This window comes from Drosophila albomicans, chromosome 3, assembly GCF_009650485.2.
Source record: "Drosophila albomicans strain 15112-1751.03 chromosome 3, ASM965048v2, whole genome shotgun sequence".
In the NCBI taxonomy this organism is placed as follows: Eukaryota; Metazoa; Arthropoda; class Insecta; order Diptera; family Drosophilidae; genus Drosophila; species Drosophila albomicans.
Window position 1 is genome coordinate 21348561 of NC_047629.2, and position 16912 is coordinate 21365472.

Below are 16912 nucleotides of genomic sequence, written 5' to 3' on the forward strand. Positions count from 1 at the left end.
TTAATTAAATTAGCAAATTTTCTATGTTTATTATTCACATGCGTGCGCCATATTTCGTTAGGTTCGTTGTCATGCAGCAATTATGTTAACTAGGCAACTCAAGTTAGTAAATTAAAATACATTAACAAGTATAATACAATACAAAAAAAATTATAATATCGAAAATATACTAATAAAGAAAACCATTTAATGGGGCTAGTGGGGAAAGAAGTTAAGAAATACATTCTTGAGCTTGGTTATTTGATCTGTTGCAAGCCGCAAGTTGCATAAACAGAGACAGAGAGAGAGAGGCGTCAATAAGTCTGCCCATTCAATGGGCGTGATGTGAACATTTTTCTGCTTGCTTGTACTAATAACTCAAATTACACTTTAATTTGACACTTATCAAAACAATAGACTTGTATAACATTAATGTTTATGTATGCGTACGAATACGCTGCGCTTACAATTCAATAAATTAGGAATCAAATATTACAATACGAGACAGTTTTTCATTTCTTATCATCAGCGTTTTTTTCCATTTTGTTTTTTGAAAATATAATATGTACAAAGTAGTCGACTTCACATTCGAAATTGTTATGAGAATTTGTTTTGTTTTTCGTTTTTTTTTTTCTAGCAGACCACAGCGTCATTTAAATGCAGTTATCAGCTACAAAAGCGGTGCAAATCTTCTGTGTGTTTTGTTTGCTGTACAATTTTGGAAGAATTCTTTGTTTTTGATTTTGCTATTTGCCTCATTGATGCTGTGGCAGCTGCTTCTGTGTGTGTTTTCTTTTTTTTTTTTGGGAATAATTTGAACATGAAGATCGCTTAATACTTGCTAACTTAAGAACAGGCTATAGATTTACAATTGTACTTAGGCCTATTATTAGAATTTACAATTTTTAGTTGTACACTTAGACGACATTGGATTTCGTATATAGAGGGGGAGGAAGGGTAGTGGGCAATGTTGAGAGGAAGGCGAAGGGGTAAAAGATCATCTATATCTCGAGCATATAGAGAACAAACAAAATAAAAATGGGAACACAAAAATTGCCCTTTTGCTTATATATATAAATTAGATAGAGAGTGATGAGAGGGAGGATTAAGCCTAACTCCTGCTGTCGTTGCTCTCGCTGAAACTCTGTTCGCTCGACTCGCGTCGACTGCTCACCGGCTTGGCCTTGTATTCTGTGATAAAGACCGTGACCGAATTGACGGTCACCTCACGTGTTTGCGCCGTGGACCGATCCACGTTCTTCAAGCGGGCTGGATAACGTTTGTGCCGTTGTCTGTCGTGCCCGCTGCCATGTCGCGAACTCGACGCCGGTTTGCCGTTGGGCATGTTGCCACTGGCGCCCGGCAATGTGGCCGCCTGCTGTGCGACTAGCGCCGAGTTGAGGCGTGGCTTACGCGTGGAAGTGCCTGCCACCGAAAAGACACAAAAAACAATATATGAGTAACGTGCATAACTAATGAGTACAATAAGAGTGTGTTGAGACTGTGTGAATACATCGACAATGAGCAATTGAGTATTTGCAAATTACTCAGCGACGACCCATTTGCGTCTGTCCTTCATCGCAATTCAAATGTGACGCTGGCATCTCTGCTGGCTTCGCTGTCGCAGTTGCCGTGCAATCGAGGTCACTCACCTTTCCTCACGTCACACATGCGACACTTGAACGCCTCCGCTGAGTTCCTGTACGTGCAGACGCTGCAGTCCCAGAAGTTCTCCTCGATTACTTTCGCTTGGCGCTTTTGTCGTCGCACGGGCGATGATTTCTTGTCCATAATAAATAGCGCCGCTGCCCCTAAATGATGTCAAATGCAGCTGGCCGACTTTTATTTCTCTTTTTCTCTTCGTTTTTTCTTTTTTGTGTGTGTTGTTTTTGCAATTGTATTGGATGTTGTTGTTGTTGTTACTGCTGCGACTGCTTGCTTGCTACTGTTGTTGTGGCTGCTCTTGTTGGAGATATGCTCGCAAACGGTCACTGCAGCGTCCTCGCTGACACAATATGTTCACTCTGGCACCTTGTTAGCAATCCATTAATGTGTTTTTGGCAATATATAACTGCGTTTTTCGTATGAAAAACCTCTGCAATTTCTTCTTGCCAAATAGAAAATTGTTGCGGAGTTGCCGTATGTGACGCGAGAATAAACACAAAATGTTGCTGAACTACCGTCCAACCTATCGATACATCGTCGGTTTGGAACATCGATAAGCAAATCATCGTGTATTTGTGATAAATCGCAAATGAGCTGGTATATGCACATACTACGCCAATGCACTTTTGGTATTTTATAAAATATGTCGTTACCATTGTTATTAACAATTGTATTGCCTTTATTTCAGTCATTGTTGCTATTTAAAATAATAATAATATCTACATAAAAGTAATTACCATCTTAAAGAGATATCCTACATTTAATCCACTGTATAAACATATGTATCCAATTTTTTGGTTTTATGGTATTGAATTTACACTAAATAATTTAAAAAAGAGATATGTATGAAATAAAAATATTTGGTTGTTTTTTTGCGCTCAATTAATTAATTTAAAGTAATATAGGTTTTGATAATAAGTTTTAATATTTGCCATCAAAAATTTTTCATGAATTTCAACTTAACTTTAAATTCTCTTAACTAATAAAAATGCTTCAAATAAAATTTCATTGCTCAAGCATTGTCTCGAAGTCCTTCAGCTCCAGTTCGCGTTCAATGACCTGAGTATACAGATTGTCAAGCGTCTCCTGCATCCGCTGCTTCAATGTGTTATTCTGAATAGAAGCAATCTCGGTGGATTTCTGCGATTGTTGCGCCTTCAGATCGGCAATTTGTCGGGTAAGCTGATTAATCTTCTCATGTATTTGTTGCTGTGTGTATTGCGGTTGAGGTTCATCCATGAAATCAAGATTCTCGAACTCTTCGCGCTTGCTCATTTGATTATCATAGAAGCCACTCGGTGCAGCAAGATTAGAACTAGAGCCTGCTGCACTCAGCTTGGGGCTGCTACCCTCACGTCCAAACATAGACTTGTTGAACTCGTTGTCCTCAATCTTGACGCTGCTGTTGGCGCCGGCACCGCCGCTGCCGCTGGCTCCAAAGAAATCTGACATACGCGAATCGTCGGCAGAAAGACGAGAAGACTCCTCGAGTTCGTGACGCTGCGGGCGCGACTCGTTGCCTGGCATTGTGGGCTCATCTTCATCATCTGTTGTGGACACTTCCTCGCCGAAAATGTCATGTGCCGCCACGCCCATATTGGGAGCACGATGGGTATCAAAGTTGCTCGTCTCTTCGTCATCTGACTCCACGTTGATGTCACGTTGCGAAGCACTTTCATTGACCGTCTTGTCGCTGGCATGCATCGTGTCATCTTGCATATCTTCGTCTGCCTCGTTGTACACCTTAATGTCGGACTGATCCAGCTCATCACTCGGTTTGTCCTCCTCATTGATGATCTCGTAGTCGACGCGCACAGCTTCGTTGTCGATGCGCAGCAAATGCTTCACTTCCTTCTCGATCTCCGGCGTCTCTACGTTCTTCTTTTTCAGTGTCTTGCGGAAGCGCCGCTTTCTTACGTTCTTGCAAGGCGGCGTTATACCGTGTGGCCACAAATACTTCTTGTCCACCTTATTGGGATCCTTCTTCTTGTTCTTGTTGGGTGATTCCTTCTCCGTCTCATCCTCGGGCTCCTCCTTGCAGATTAGCAGCTGGCAAATATCAGCTGACTTGTAGAAACTCTTGTTATCAATCGTCTTGTAGCTCTCCATCACTGTGGGCAAGTCCACGATTTTGGCATACAGCAACTGGTCATCTAGACGCACTTCGCCATAGCGCAGATCCTGATCCAGCTGAATGCTCAATCGATCCTTAACAGTGCCAGCTTGTATTGATTCATGCACAGCATTCGCAAGATGCTAATCGAAAAAGACCAGATAAAAATTGAGACATTTCTAGAATGTAAACAAAGCATTTTGGCGTACCTTCGGAAACCGCATAATAAACTGATTCTCCAGCTCAATGCCATCGTCTCTGGGCTTGTGCTCGGCCTGTTTTTTCTTTTCAAACATACTGCACTAATTAATTTGGATAAACTATTTACGAAACATTAAATAAATATAAACACGCATCCGGAATTACACCAAGACTAAGCAGTGTGACAGCAAATTGAATTGTCAAAAACACCACAATGTATTCACACAAACAATTCTGCCAGTATCGCGATAGTCCAATTGGAGCACAGGCAAGTGTTGCCAAAACAATTTTTCGCGTCTGGCAACGCCAATTACCGAATCAAAGTGCGCGCGACAAAAAGTGGAAGTGTAATTGTGCTCGTTTTTTTAAAATTTTTTTTTATGTTTAATAATGTTTGTGTATTATGATGTGTGTTGTGTGCTTCATCGCACTTCTACCGTGAATGGTTTTAGTTAATAGCCCCACAGTAAAGCTGCCGCATTGCGCCTACGCAATATACTACAAATGGAGCTTAAGGCCGCCAACAGCAGAGAGCGCCAAGCCACGACTTGTTTGTTTCTTCAGATGGAAGCTGTTATGGCAGCAGGTATGTGTGTGTTTGTGTATACATATTTAATTACAAATAGTTAAAACAATAATCAGCTGATGTGGCCAGTCTAAGTATAGCTTATCTAATCTTATATTTTAATCGTGCGCATCTCTCGTAATCGCCATCACTTGACGCCTTTCGGATTGTAGACGCCCAGAAAAGTGTTGCACTTGCGGCAATAATGGTTGCCTGTGCGGCAGCTGTTCATGCAATAGGGAACAAAGCAGGCACAGACACACCAGCTGAAAGAATGAACGTAAAAGTTAGAAATAGATTTCTATACTACATACATTGTATAGTACTTACCCCACGAGGCAGATTAGTGCTGCAGCCAGGTGAGTGCGTGCATTGGCTGTGTGCGTCATGCGCGTTGTTTTTTGGACGCCACAAGCGGGGCACAGCACCCGACAGGGATTGGGACCCAAATTGGAGGGAGCTATAAAGATGGAGAGTCAGCCATATTCCATTGCAATTTGTTCATATCGCAATTTACCTGCTGGCACAATTGTGGGCTCCAGTTGTTGTGGTTGATGTTGATGTTGTTGTTGTTGCTGGGGCAGTGGCTGAGCATTCACAACAATCACTGGAGCTGGTTGAGCTGCAGTTGCCACATCGTATGATGGCGGTGCCTCAATGGGACCAACGGCTGGCGTTGCCAATGGTGCGCTTGGTGGGGTGTTGAAATCCACTTGTGGATAAAGCATGGCACGCTTTTGATCCATGTCCGACTCTGGCTTGGAACTGTTTGGCTTAGGTACGAAGTTCAGCAGCAACTTCAACAAGAGTGAATCACAGCCACTAAATAAAAAAAGAGCTTTGTTTGCTTTGCTAATTTGCAGGTACGTCAAGCTGCAGCGATGGCTTAATAGACCAGCTCTCTCTTTCGACTGTTTGCTCTCTCTATACACGTTCGCTCTCTCCACTGTTCTCTCTCTGCACACGTTTGCTTGCCGATCTGTTCGCTCTTTGCGCAACTCCACTTCGTCGTCTGCCTCGCTGCGCTTTCAACACGCGACTAAAGTCGAGTTATGCTGCCAATAAGCAAAATGAGCTCTGCGCTGATCCGTGTGGGAGCGAGAGAGTGAGCTTAAAAGCTAACTGCACAACTTTGGCAATCTTCAGTTGGTTGGAGAACACGAAATTCAGATAAAACTAACTAAACAATGTATTTCAACGATTTATCTTAGGTATACAAAGCAGGTGTATGTGTATGTGTGTAATTAGCAGCACTTTTGTATCTATCTCTTTGCTTCTTCTTCTTCTTCTGGTTTCTCGTCACTTCCGTTCGCTGGGATTTACTTGCGCAAGTAGGTGCCCAAGTATTGGTCGCACATGCCGCAATAGTGATTGGTGTTCATGCAGCTGGAAATGCAGTACGGCAAGCAGACGCAGCACCACAGCCTAAAGCAGTTATCGTAAAAGCAGTTGTAGTTGTACTTCTTACTTATCAGCATTTATCAGCTCAGCGAGCCGATTGATTACTCACTGAAACAGGCAGAGCAGCAGCGCAATAAGATGTGTGCGTGAATTCGGACGATACGAGACCCGAGTGCGTGTATAATTGTGACAATAAGGACACTGCACATCCTGCGGTTCGGGTCCATACGCCGAGCCAGGCACCACAATCACCGTGTGCTGTGTGGTCGATGGTCCAGTGGTCACTGCTGGAATCGCAGTTCCAGTTGCTGTTACTCCCGGTCCCGAGGTCTGTGCCGGTGCTGCAGTTGCCTGATCGTAAGTGGGTGGCAACAGACGCTGTTGCTCGACTTGCGGCTGCTCATGCACTTGACCGGTAACCGTTTTGGGCTCCTCGAGCGGTGCTTTTGGGTAGACGGGTTCCATTATCGGGCTATGACTGAGGCGACAATATGACGAGTTCGACAGCTCACGAAATAGCCATGAAAAGCTGAACGCAATGAACGCACCCAATTGGTTTCGCTTATCAATAAAAAGCCGTTGGCGCAGTCAGCTTTGTGGTAGGTTTCGCTCTTCCTCTTCTGTTTTGTCAGCGAAAGCTTTCTGCTGAGTGTGTGCTTTATTTGTTTACCTTACGGCGAGAGTGTTTGTGTCTGTGGCTGTGTATTTGTATGTGTATCTGTGTATCTGTGTATCTCAACAACTATGAAGTAATGTTCAAGTATTTGGGGGATATTGTTTATGTTTATTGTTTTGCAGCAATCGGTAATTGGCAAATTGTTAATCGCGATTATAGACGCCCACAAATTTGTTGCAATTGCCGCAGAAATGATGCGCATTCATGCAGCTTGTGGCGCAGTACGGCAAACAGGCGAAACACCAAAGCCTGTTGACAGCCCAGATTCAAGATTGCAGCATCAACAAAAAATAAAAAAATAAATTAGGAAAAGTCCAAACACACCCACACACTCGCAGCTGATAAGATATCATATCCAAGTGAGATTCGAAATCCGAGATAAGAAAACAAACACACTTACCCCACAAGACACAAGACACCGGCCATGCAATGAGTCCGCACACCGGGCGAATACTCGATGCGCGTCAGCTTCCGCACATGGCAATAGGGGCACGTGATGAAACAGGCATCGGGACCAACAGCTGGAGGGGCTTCCTCTGCAAATGCACAACTTGCAACACAGCTGCAACAACAACACTTTAGGGCTTACTTACGTTGTATGACAATCACCTGCGTTGTGGCTCTGGCTGGTTGCAACATTTGCACATGTGTCGCCTGATCATAGCTCGGCGGTTGTGGGGGCAACATGTGCGTCTGTGTCGGTGGCTGCGGCTGATACTGATAGTTTATGGCCACGTTGTGTTGCAAGTTCGACTGCATGCTGAATTTATCCGCTTTGAGTTGAGTGCCGTTGATAACTAAGCATTTGCTGTGTACTCACCGCCTATCTATTGCGTTTATATCTCAGCAACATTGTGCCCAACTAACATGTTGCAGCAACACAGCCAAAAAAAAGCTTTGCAAATGTTGCCTGCCAACTAACAACTTTTCTGCTGCGCGTAGTAGACGATCAATGAAATCTGATCAGCGAGATCGTATCGCTGTTTCTTTTAAAAAATATTGAGTATATTATCCACTCAATAAAAATATTCTTTAATTTTATTACAAGTCTGATAAATATCTTAACTTGGTTAAAAAGTTGTTTAAATCTTACGAATAAATAAATTGGACTCTTCAATAATCCTTAATCACATCACATTATTTTATGAAAATCAATTATATTTTAGACTGAAGTAAATCATATATGTTAAGTAGAAAACCTTTGAGTAGAAATTTTTCTAACTTGTATATTTAAGTTGTGCATTTATTCTGTATTTCTGGCTTTTTCATTTCCAGCTGGGCAAACACATTAAGAGAGCTTGCTTTATTTTTATGGTTTAGAATATTGAGTTATGAAACACCATGTTAGTTAAATACGTATATTTTTAAATTTTTAATAATTACTCAGGACATTAACGCTGACAAATTGAAATTCATCTGAATCTGTGATCCACAAAAGTATTTTTTTTTGTTCTTATAAAATATAAGAGATGTTTGCTGTGACACTTCAATATTATATAGAAATAATCTTTAACTTCAACTGAACCTCATATTGCAAGTTTTTGCTTATTGTGTTAAATGAATCACTCTGAAAATGTTTAAAGTAAGCGAGAAGCCAGAACATTTTATTTAAGCAACTAACATAGAAAACATAATTGATCAGAACAGCGTGAACTCTTCACCTTTGATAAATTTTTGGGTAGCACTCATAATTTACTATTTCATTGTCAGCATTGTCAGCGTTTGTATGTGCCAATATAGTTGTTGCAGGAGGGGCAAGTGTGATCGATGTCTCGGGCGCATTCGGTGCAATACAGAAATGGGGCACAGAGACAACAGCTGTAACACAAATTGATTACTCTCTATAACTTGGAATATTCGATGCGATTGCTTACCCAACTGCACACATAAGAATAGCAATCAGATGAGTTCTACTTGAAGATCTTGGAGTCGTTTTAGTCGTAATCGTCACCTGGCAAGTGGGACACACCAGTTTAGTCGATTCTGGGCCAACGTTCATCTTACAGCTTTCTTAAAGTTCCCGTTTTTAAATCCGTTCAGTCTGAGAAGTCAGGCGATAATGAAACTTCTGGTCAATATACGAGTGCATTTTAAATGTAACTATATTAAGAAAGTAGTTTGAACAAACAAACTCACCACAGTTATATGAATTAATTATACAGCTTGACCCACAAAAATTTAACGTCTAGTTAACATAATAGTTTAAAGTGTTTCACTTCTAATTTCTCTGGGTTGAAGATTTAATAGTTAAAGTTGTTTCCCTACATATTTGTATGTGTATTACCCATATATGATACGGTTGCGCCTCGTTATGCAAACCCCAATGTTTTATATATTATATAAAATAATCTTTAACTTAACTAGACGATAGTAAGATTTTTGATTTTTTGACCATTTTATTTAAGTGACAAACATAAATTATGAAAAACTAATTAATTAGAGCAGCTCGAATTCTCCACTCACTCCACGAACTCACTTTACTCGAAAACATTATCTCATAGCAGCATCAGCGTTGGTATGTGCCAATATAGTGGTTGCAGGAGGGGCAAGTGTGATTGACGTCTCGGGCGCATTCGGTGCAATACAGAAATGGAGCACAGCAACAACACCTATAACTCTAAATGATTACTCTCTATAACTTGAAATATTCAATGTATTGGCTTACCAAAATACACACATAAGAAGAGCAAGCAGATGCGTTCTATTTGATGCCTTTGGAGTAGTTTTAGTCGAAATTGACACCTTGCATTGGGGACACTCCATCCTAACCGATTCTGGACCAACGTTCATCTTAAAGCTTTCTTAAACTTCCCGTTTTGAAATTCGTTCAGTCTGAGAATAATGAAACTTATGCTCTATATACTAGTACAGCTACCCACTTTATATGTTTTTTTAGCAGTGGTGGATATGTGAAGAAAGTATTTTAAAAAACCAAACTCACCACATATGTATCATATTAGTTATACATCTGAATCACAACAAAATAAACATCTGTACTCCTAAAATTTTGAATAATATTTTATTTATATATATATATTTGAGTATTCTATGTATAAAATTATAGTCTGACACATTTGTACTCTGTGATAGATTTTAAATTGCAAAATATATTCATATATTACTTACTTACTTTTAGTATATTTGAGTTTTCTTGCGTTATATTAATTTGAATTATTTTATAAATAATTCCGCAATTCCGCTTTTATTGAAAATGGGTAGCGGGTATCTCACCGTCTAGCAGATTCGACTTAACCCCGTTGCCTTATCTAAAAGTAGAGGTACCCACATTGTATAAACTTTCTTAAAAACTCACTCAAAGTTGTGGTGCAATAGTTAAAGTTATTTCGTTACTTGTTAATTTGTTTATTACCAACATATGACACGATTGCGCCTTGTTATACAAACTTCAATGTTTTATATATTATATAAAATAATCTTTAACTTAACTAGACGATAACAAGATTTTGGATTTTTTGAACGTCTTATTTAAGTGACAAAGATAAATTATGTAAAGCTAATTAATTAGAACAGCTCGAACTCTCCAGCTCTGATTAATTTTTGAGTAGCACTCACTTTACCCGAAAACATTATCTCATAGCAGCATCAGCGTTTGTATGTGCCAATATAGTTTTTGCAGGAGGGGCAATTGTGATCGGTGTCTCGGGCGCAATCGGTGCAATACACACATGGAGCACAGAGAAAACAGCTGTAACACTAATTGATTACTCTCTATAACTTGGAATATTCGATGCGATTGCTTACCCAACTAAACACATAAGAAGAGCAATCATATGCGTTCTACTTGAAGATGTTTGAGTAGTTATAGTCTTAATAGACATCCTGCATTGGGGACACACCAGCCTAGTCGATTCTGGACCAACGTTCATCTTACTGCTTTCTTAAAGTTTCCGGTTTTAAATCCTTTCAGTCTGACAAGTCAGTCGATAATGAAACTTCTGCTTTATATACTAGTGCAGCTACCCACATAAAATGTTTTTTTTAGCAGTGGTCGATATGTTAAGAAAGTATTTTAAACAACCAAACTTACCACATATGTATTAGTTATACATCTGAACCACATCGAAAAAAACATCTGTACTCCTTTAATTTTGCATAATAGCTTAGAGTGTTTCGTTAATATATCATTATATATATGAAATAACAATCTGGTATATTTATGGTAGATTTTAAATTACGGAGTGTATCCATATATACATTGTAGTCTTTAGTATATTTTAGTATTATATATAATAATCGGGTTTATTTTGTACTCTAGTGTAGATTTTACATTTAGGATACATTCATACACCAAAATTGTACATTTTCTTTATATTATTTGGATTTATTTTAAAAATAATACTGCAATGTTTTGCTTTAATTTTAAGTTAGTAGTGGGTATCTCACAGTCTAGTAGGACTGTAGGTTTCATACGTTAATCTTAAATTCTGGTTCCTAACCCCGCTCAGTCAGCTCAGCAACCACTGCCTTATCCACAAGTAGAGGTACCCACATTGTATATACTTTTTTAAAAACTTACTCAAAGTTATATTATATTTAGTAACCCACAACAAAAGGAAAACATCCATAATTCTTTATTGTTGCGTAATAGTTAAAGTTATTTCGTTACTTGTTAGTATGTTTATTAACCATATAACCTTGTTATACAAACCTCAATGTTTTATATATAAAATAATCTGTAAACTTAACTAGACAATAACAAGATTTTAAAAATTTTGAACACCATTTTATTTATGTGAAAAACATAGAAAACATTATTATTTAGCACAGCTTAACGTCTTCAGCTTTAATTTATTTTGGACTCACTTTATCCGAAAACCTAAAACATTATCTCATAGCAGTATCAGCGATCGTATGTGCCAATATAGTTGTTGCACGAGGGGCAAGTGTGTTCGATGCTTCTGGCGCAGTCCGTGCAATAAACCACCGGAGCACAAATCCAGCAGCTGCAACATTAATCCATTATTCTCTATGTATAAATTGGTATAGTCAACTCGATTGCTTACCAAAATAAGCACATAAGAATCGCAATTAAATGCGTTTTTGTTGTCGTTATTGCCGTCGCCTTAGTCATCACCTCCATCTGGCAGTTAGGACACACTAGTCTAGTCGACTCTGGACCAACGTTCATCTTAGGACTTTTTTAAATTTCCCGATTTTGACTCCGTTCAGTCTGAGAAGTCAGGCGTTAATGCAACTGCTGCCTTATATACAACTGCAGCTGCCCGTATTAAATGTTATAGTGCAGTGCAGTTAATATATAAACAAAATAGTTTAAACATGTATTAAAACTCACCAGAGCTAGATTTGTTAATTATACAGCTTGACCCGCATAACATAATTATTGCAATCATTATGATACATAGTTTATAAAGTTGCGATTTACTTGTATTGTTGTTCTAATCGTCATTGCAATATTCATTTAAATTGGGCTTCAAGTTCTTCTTCTAAGCAAATCTTATGGATTCCTCTCCTTCAGCAGATATGTTAAGTTGTCAAGTTTACTTTTAGCACTGAAGTGCTTATTTGGTTTGAATCAACGAGATGCTAAGCTATTCAGAAACAATACGTACAATACAATACAATACAATGCTATACAATAAAATTCAAAACAATACAATCCAATACAATATAATACAATTCTATTGAATATGTGTGTGTGTATATACTTATATATACTTACTATTCTATGTACCATATTTACTAAACTATATACTATTGTATATACCGTATATAATATACTATATACTATGATGTATACTTAATACTATATTAAACTAGCAGCAATTTAATTTAAGCAATAATATTCAACTATACACTGTGGTATATATTATACTATGTGGTATATAGTACTATGATGTATGTATACTAAATAGCATATTAGAAACGCAGCAGTCATAACAAATCTGACGATAACGAGCAAACTCCAAAGCTAGACTAAACTGCAACACCCAACATTGACAAAGCAATTCGAAGCGTTGAGAGCGTCCAAAGTAGCGAGAACATCAATAGTATGGCATTGAGAACGCTCGAATTTACAGCGAGAGCGAGTTACAAAATCGATGCGATCTTTCTGTAAAGTTAGATTAGTTTACGAATATTTGATAAACATTGGTTTTGTCTGGCATCGGCATTAAACTCTTATCAAATTCTGACTGCAATTATAATAAATATATATTTACAGAGCAGAACGGAATCATGTGAACCTTTTGGCACTGTAATTCATTGTCAGTGTGAATATCAATACCATTATGCGGATGGGAAACATCATTTATAATATAGACTTTTGTATTGTTGAATATCTTCAAAGTGTTCCAGAAGCAAAAATATTTTATTTAAATGGTAAGCAAAGAAGACATAGATAAATACAACAGCTTGAACTTTTCACCTTTAATTAATGTTATATTAATGTTAATGTTGAACGGTTTCACCATTCGTTGGTGCCAATATGTCTTTTGCACAGGGGGCATGTATGCTCGATGTCCTTGGCGCAATCCGTGCAATACACGAATGGAATGCAAATCCAGCAGCTGCCTCACAAATATGTATTTAACTTTATTAAACAAGTTGAAATATTCGAATTGGTTGCTTACCAAAATATGCACATCAAAATCGTAGTCGCAAGCGTGGTTAATGTTGTCTCCGCCCTCGTTTCTGTCTTCACCTCCAATTTGCAGTTGGGGCACGTCACTCGGAACGATTTACGACCAACTTCCATTTTACAAATTTGCTCCCCTCGGATTAGGAGCGGTAATGCGCCTTCTGCCTTATATAAATTAACAAATCGTTGACTTTGTTTTGTTAAAAAAAAGCGATTTGCTTTATTGTGTTACAAAAATGGAACTAACTTAAATCAATTCTAATTCTTATAATGAAACCTTCGCTGCCGCTACCGCTGCTGCCGTCGCTGTTGACGATCCCGCGTTGGCGCTGGTTGCGCAAGTGTCCCACGATGGATATTGTGCTGACACAGGGCATGTGGCACTCGCTGCTGCTTGCGATCCCGCGTTGCGCAAGTGTCCCACGATCGATGTGCTGATCCAGGGCATGTGGCGGATGTTCTGCAGACTTTGCAGAGCTTGCAGAATTGGCTGAGTGCATTTCGGGTGTCGATGCACTTAGCCACCTTCTGTTGTGTCAACATTGTTGTTAACTTATATAATCCGTATATCCTAACCACTTTGAATAGTGTTGTGGTTAATTACGAATATTAGAAAAATAATTTAAGTGCTTATCCAAACTGACCGCAACTATAATTATGAATTGTAACCGCCAAAAAAAACAAATATTGCTGGCAACACAATATTTTATTGTTGTGTATTTGAGTCGTAGATCTGATTTCAGTGTTGTTAAAAATCTCAGGCTCAAGAATCATACCTGAAAAGTTCCACCTATAAGCATATTTGACGAATTCCCATAAAAAAATGTGCTTAATAAAACTTTGTCGGGACAAACTACACTTTCTTCAGAAAGATTTTGATATCCCCAATAAGTCATATCTTGCTAACTATTCATTATCGTTTTGAAATATTGTTGAGGTGCGCAACATCTTTTGATCAGTCAGCATTGAGTTGATTATTGAATAAAAATTAAATATTTACGAGAATACAGTTTTTCAATGCATCCTGTGTCGAATTATTTTTCTCATTCACCCTTATTTATTTTCTTTTCCTATCTTATAGTCTTCTTCTTTCTGGTTGTTTTTTTTTACTTTTGTATTCTGTTTAAATGATTCGAAGTTAGTGTAAACACTTTCATTACGATTTCAAATATTTAAAGCAGATGCAATTGGTGTAACTAGTCTTAATACACAATTCTAAGCTAATTCTAAGCTTTGTAATTTCAATTCAATTTAATTTTAGTAATATTACTTATTCAACATTTTAAACTATAATTTATTTTACTTTCACATTTCAAGCTGTAGCTATTCCATGCCAAACGTTATCTCGACTACTTAGCACAACTTAGCAAATTAAAGCGAATTCGTATCGTGTTATATGACGTCATGCAAAATTTAAAAAATATAGAATATAAAGAAGAGTGCTATAGTCGAGTTCCTATTCTCAATAGAAGCCAAATATACCAAATTAATATTCGTAAAAATACTAAAGTATACCGAAATATACACATATGTAATTATTTCGATATAATCAATACTGTCAAAGAGAAATATAGATCTATCTCTTATAGTCTCTAAAATCTAGATGCTCATTTTGACAGACGTATTTATTTGAATTTATGTATTTACATATATCGTCTCGGGAATTTTGGCGCTAAATTTTTCTTGTTTTTGCCTATTAGGTATGAGGGTATACAGGAATAGCACTGTCAAAACTAAAGGAATTACTTTTAGCATAAATGTAGTCCAAAAGTTTTGCCCTGCATTGTTTCTAGCATAGATTGTTTTTATTCGTTGTGGTTTCATTCCATATATATTTTGAAAGACATTTAATTTATGTTTTTCGTCGTGTTGTTTTTTTTTTCTATACTCACCACAATGTGGTGGGAATCGGAAGCACTGCGATCCCAGAGCACCTCTTATGTTAGCTTTGCGAATTTATCAAAATTCAAAGCACATGTGGCACGCCCTAAGCACTCTAAGAATAAACAATCATAGATTTGTTTACCCTAGGGTATTCCATCACTCTTGTGGGAATACAAACACTGAATACCACTTGTTGTCTTACAAAAAACAAACGGTTTATATTTTAATTAGCATAAAACATAGCAAATAATATTAATACATTTCATATTTTATTTATTTATTTGATTACAGTTTGTAATAATTCGTTGTGCTTCACATAGAAATGAGTGTTTTTGTTTGGGTTTCCTTTGTTTTAGGTGTTTGCTATTATTATTGATTTGATCGTAAAATTTGTTTTTTGTTTATCTTGAGTTCATTCGAGTGGTTCAAGGCCGCGTGGTGGCGAAGAAAGCATATGAAACTTTGTGACTTTAATAAGAACTTGCGGCATTAATTGACCGCAATAATATCACTCTTGTCATTCGTTGAACTTCTGTCCGAGAGAGTGTGTCAATTAAAAGCACATTAAATTGGTTTTGTGGTTATGTTTTTGGTTCACATTTCACATTCATTTAGTTTTGGTAGGTGCCAATGTAGGCGCCGCAGTTGCGGCAATGATGTACGGCATTCTGGCAGGAGTCCATACAGTAGGGAATGCAACAGCAACAAATTCCACTGAACATCCTCATTAGAATTAGAATTAGTTAAAAATCTCATCATCAACGATTGCGTAATCTCATCAACTCACCCCAAGATACAAATAAGGAGCGCCATCAAATGTGTCTTCGTGCTGGGGTCATATCTGACCACGCTCTGCTGATGAGCGTGGCACGAGGGGCACGTTACCATCGTCGGCATGCCGCCCAAATAATTTGGTGCTGGTGCTGTGTCAAAACAATAACAATTCAATATGTGACTAAAAACAAACGAATAACCAAAACGAACCCTGAATGTAAACAGGTTGTTGCTGCATGGGAAAGATGGTTTGTTGTGGTGGCATTCCTTGTGGCATCGGTTGTACCATTCCTTGTGGCATCGGTTGCATCATTCCTTGTGGCATTGCTTGCGGCATTTGCTGCGGCATTGGCTGTGGCATTTGCTGTGGTGGTAGCATTGTTGGAGCACCCGCTAAATCGCCATAGCTTGGCGGCTGCTCGTTTTCGATTTTGCCTTTTTCCATTGCTGCGTTCACGATGATTCGTTCTCCCAACTGTTGCTTGTCGATTCGGATTCGGATTCTGTTTCTGCTGCTGTTGCTTCCGACTTTTTCGTCTTCACAGCTTGCGAATCGACACGAAACTGGTGAACGACAAGCAAATACAATATTCCAAAAAAAAAAAAACGTTCGTCCGTCGTCGTCGCTATAGTTGTTGCCGACACATATTTCTGTATCCATTAGAACATATGTATGTATACACTACAGGCGAGTATTAGCACGTGTGTGTGTGTGTGTGGGAGTGTGTGCTCACGCTTATGTATATATGTATGTGTGTGCGATGTTGTCCATTTTGTTACCAACAGGCAGCAAACGTCATCAAACACACGCTAGAAAAAACGCTAAACTAAACTTATAAACTGCTAAACAGATAAGAAGAAGCAGTTGTAGGTGTTCTTTTCTAATTTAAACAACTATGTATAGATTTAGACTTCTGCAAAAAATTAGGCGAAAGAAAAGCGAAAGTATTTTTTGATGTTGCTCTTTTTGTATACATTCTTAATTTTTATACTGTACCAATTAAGATCCCAATTATGTGCGTCTGTTTGATCATT

General features: G+C 38.3%; 8 protein-coding genes and 2 long non-coding RNA genes across 10 annotated transcripts; all 10 read right to left on the reverse strand.

Moving 5' to 3' along the window:
* Positions 1-566: 566 nt before the first annotated feature.
* LOC117571959 (RING1 and YY1-binding protein A) lies at positions 567-2141 on the reverse strand. The gene is made up of 2 exons (XM_034254459.2): positions 1632-2141; positions 567-1404 (listed from the first exon to the last, which is right to left on the reverse strand). The coding sequence occupies exons 1-2, from the start codon at positions 1768-1770 to the stop codon at positions 1091-1093; spliced, it is 453 nt and encodes a 150-aa protein (XP_034110350.1). The 5' UTR covers positions 1771-2141; the 3' UTR covers positions 567-1090.
* A 393-nt stretch (positions 2142-2534) lies between these two features.
* LOC117571955 (transcription initiation factor TFIID subunit 7) lies at positions 2535-4222 on the reverse strand. The gene is made up of 2 exons (XM_034254453.2): positions 3967-4222; positions 2535-3900 (listed from the first exon to the last, which is right to left on the reverse strand). Exons 1-2 carry the CDS (start codon positions 4051-4053, stop codon positions 2650-2652), a joined length of 1338 nt encoding a protein of 445 aa, XP_034110344.1. The 5' UTR covers positions 4054-4222; the 3' UTR covers positions 2535-2649.
* Positions 4223-4317: 95 nt separating this feature from the next.
* On the reverse strand, positions 4318-5269 carry LOC117571958 (lipopolysaccharide-induced tumor necrosis factor-alpha factor homolog). The gene is made up of 3 exons (XM_034254458.2): positions 5041-5269; positions 4854-4983; positions 4318-4789 (listed from the first exon to the last, which is right to left on the reverse strand). Exons 1-3 carry the CDS (start codon positions 5267-5269, stop codon positions 4672-4674), a joined length of 477 nt encoding a protein of 158 aa, XP_034110349.1. The 3' UTR covers positions 4318-4671.
* On the reverse strand, positions 5219-6605 carry LOC117571969 (lipopolysaccharide-induced tumor necrosis factor-alpha factor homolog). The gene is made up of 2 exons (XM_034254470.2): positions 6034-6605; positions 5219-5948 (listed from the first exon to the last, which is right to left on the reverse strand). Exons 1-2 carry the CDS (start codon positions 6387-6389, stop codon positions 5843-5845), a joined length of 462 nt encoding a protein of 153 aa, XP_034110361.1. The 5' UTR covers positions 6390-6605; the 3' UTR covers positions 5219-5842.
* Positions 6606-6634: 29 nt separating this feature from the next.
* LOC117571962 (lipopolysaccharide-induced tumor necrosis factor-alpha factor homolog) lies at positions 6635-7409 on the reverse strand. The gene is made up of 3 exons (XM_034254462.2): positions 7194-7409; positions 7001-7136; positions 6635-6849 (listed from the first exon to the last, which is right to left on the reverse strand). Exons 1-3 carry the CDS (start codon positions 7357-7359, stop codon positions 6744-6746), a joined length of 408 nt encoding a protein of 135 aa, XP_034110353.1. The 5' UTR covers positions 7360-7409; the 3' UTR covers positions 6635-6743.
* Positions 7410-7944: 535 nt separating this feature from the next.
* On the reverse strand, positions 7945-8773 carry LOC127565724 (uncharacterized). The gene is made up of 2 exons (XR_007955073.1): positions 8475-8773; positions 7945-8418 (listed from the first exon to the last, which is right to left on the reverse strand). It is a non-coding gene; the product is annotated as an uncharacterized LOC127565724 (long non-coding RNA).
* Positions 8774-8995: 222 nt separating this feature from the next.
* On the reverse strand, positions 8996-9652 carry LOC127565725 (uncharacterized). The gene is made up of 3 exons (XR_007955074.1): positions 9542-9652; positions 9266-9432; positions 8996-9209 (listed from the first exon to the last, which is right to left on the reverse strand). It is a non-coding gene; the product is annotated as an uncharacterized LOC127565725 (long non-coding RNA).
* A 1670-nt stretch (positions 9653-11322) lies between these two features.
* On the reverse strand, positions 11323-11816 carry LOC117571968 (lipopolysaccharide-induced tumor necrosis factor-alpha factor homolog). Its single transcript, XM_034254469.2, has 2 exons — positions 11625-11816; positions 11323-11564 (listed from the first exon to the last, which is right to left on the reverse strand). Exons 1-2 carry the CDS (start codon positions 11747-11749, stop codon positions 11462-11464), a joined length of 228 nt encoding a protein of 75 aa, XP_034110360.1. The 5' UTR covers positions 11750-11816; the 3' UTR covers positions 11323-11461.
* Positions 11817-12930: 1114 nt separating this feature from the next.
* Positions 12931-13446, reverse strand: LOC127565723 (lipopolysaccharide-induced tumor necrosis factor-alpha factor homolog). The gene is made up of 2 exons (XM_052005740.1): positions 13212-13446; positions 12931-13148 (listed from the first exon to the last, which is right to left on the reverse strand). Exons 1-2 carry the CDS (start codon positions 13334-13336, stop codon positions 13046-13048), a joined length of 228 nt encoding a protein of 75 aa, XP_051861700.1. The 5' UTR covers positions 13337-13446; the 3' UTR covers positions 12931-13045.
* A 1901-nt stretch (positions 13447-15347) lies between these two features.
* Positions 15348-16432, reverse strand: LOC117571957 (lipopolysaccharide-induced tumor necrosis factor-alpha factor homolog). The gene is made up of 3 exons (XM_034254457.2): positions 16088-16432; positions 15891-16026; positions 15348-15817 (listed from the first exon to the last, which is right to left on the reverse strand). The coding sequence occupies exons 1-3, from the start codon at positions 16320-16322 to the stop codon at positions 15715-15717; spliced, it is 474 nt and encodes a 157-aa protein (XP_034110348.1). The 5' UTR covers positions 16323-16432; the 3' UTR covers positions 15348-15714.
* Positions 16433-16912: the final 480 nt, after the last annotated feature.

What these genes read in the sequence shown, in the direction of transcription:
- LOC117571957 (XM_034254457.2), bottom strand. Translation starts at nt 16,322, where the DNA reads ATGGAAAAAGGCAAAATCGAAAACGAGCAGCCGCCAAGCTATGGCGAT. An exon ending in ACAACCTGTTTACATTCAGG is followed by an intron (nt 16,027 to 16,087) that starts GTTCGTTTTGGT and finishes GTTTTGACACAG; the next exon opens with CACCAGCACCAAATTATTTG. An exon ending in CTCCTTATTTGTATCTTGGG is followed by an intron (nt 15,818 to 15,890) that starts GTGAGTTGATGA and finishes GAGGATGTTCAG; the next exon opens with TGGAATTTGTTGCTGTTGCA.
- LOC117571962 (XM_034254462.2), bottom strand. Translation starts at nt 7,359, where the DNA reads ATGCAGTCGAACTTGCAACACAACGTGGCCATAAACTATCAGTATCAG. An exon ending in GCAGGTGATTGTCATACAAC is followed by an intron (nt 7,137 to 7,193) that starts GTAAGTAAGCCC and finishes GTGCATTTGCAG; the next exon opens with AGGAAGCCCCTCCAGCTGTT. An exon ending in GGTGTCTTGTGTCTTGTGGG is followed by an intron (nt 6,850 to 7,000) that starts GTAAGTGTGTTT and finishes GGCTGTCAACAG; the next exon opens with GCTTTGGTGTTTCGCCTGTT.
- LOC117571959 (XM_034254459.2), bottom strand. Translation starts at nt 1,770, where the DNA reads ATGGACAAGAAATCATCGCCCGTGCGACGACAAAAGCGCCAAGCGAAA. An exon ending in CATGTGTGACGTGAGGAAAG is followed by an intron (nt 1,405 to 1,631) that starts GTGAGTGACCTC and finishes TTTCGGTGGCAG; the next exon opens with GCACTTCCACGCGTAAGCCA.
- LOC117571955 (XM_034254453.2), bottom strand. Translation starts at nt 4,053, where the DNA reads ATGTTTGAAAAGAAAAAACAGGCCGAGCACAAGCCCAGAGACGATGGC. An exon ending in TTATTATGCGGTTTCCGAAG is followed by an intron (nt 3,901 to 3,966) that starts GTACGCCAAAAT and finishes TTTTTCGATTAG; the next exon opens with CATCTTGCGAATGCTGTGCA.
- LOC117571958 (XM_034254458.2), bottom strand. Translation starts at nt 5,269, where the DNA reads ATGGATCAAAAGCGTGCCATGCTTTATCCACAAGTGGATTTCAACACC. An exon ending in GCCCACAATTGTGCCAGCAG is followed by an intron (nt 4,984 to 5,040) that starts GTAAATTGCGAT and finishes CCATCTTTATAG; the next exon opens with CTCCCTCCAATTTGGGTCCC. An exon ending in GCACTAATCTGCCTCGTGGG is followed by an intron (nt 4,790 to 4,853) that starts GTAAGTACTATA and finishes TCATTCTTTCAG; the next exon opens with CTGGTGTGTCTGTGCCTGCT.
- LOC117571968 (XM_034254469.2), bottom strand. Translation starts at nt 11,749, where the DNA reads ATGAACGTTGGTCCAGAGTCGACTAGACTAGTGTGTCCTAACTGCCAG. An exon ending in ATTCTTATGTGCTTATTTTG is followed by an intron (nt 11,565 to 11,624) that starts GTAAGCAATCGA and finishes TTAATGTTGCAG; the next exon opens with CTGCTGGATTTGTGCTCCGG.
- LOC117571969 (XM_034254470.2), bottom strand. Translation starts at nt 6,389, where the DNA reads ATGGAACCCGTCTACCCAAAAGCACCGCTCGAGGAGCCCAAAACGGTT. An exon ending in CTGCTGCTCTGCCTGTTTCA is followed by an intron (nt 5,949 to 6,033) that starts GTGAGTAATCAA and finishes TAACTGCTTTAG; the next exon opens with GCTGTGGTGCTGCGTCTGCT.
- LOC127565723 (XM_052005740.1), bottom strand. Translation starts at nt 13,336, where the DNA reads ATGGAAGTTGGTCGTAAATCGTTCCGAGTGACGTGCCCCAACTGCAAA. An exon ending in ATTTTGATGTGCATATTTTG is followed by an intron (nt 13,149 to 13,211) that starts GTAAGCAACCAA and finishes TTTGTGAGGCAG; the next exon opens with CTGCTGGATTTGCATTCCAT.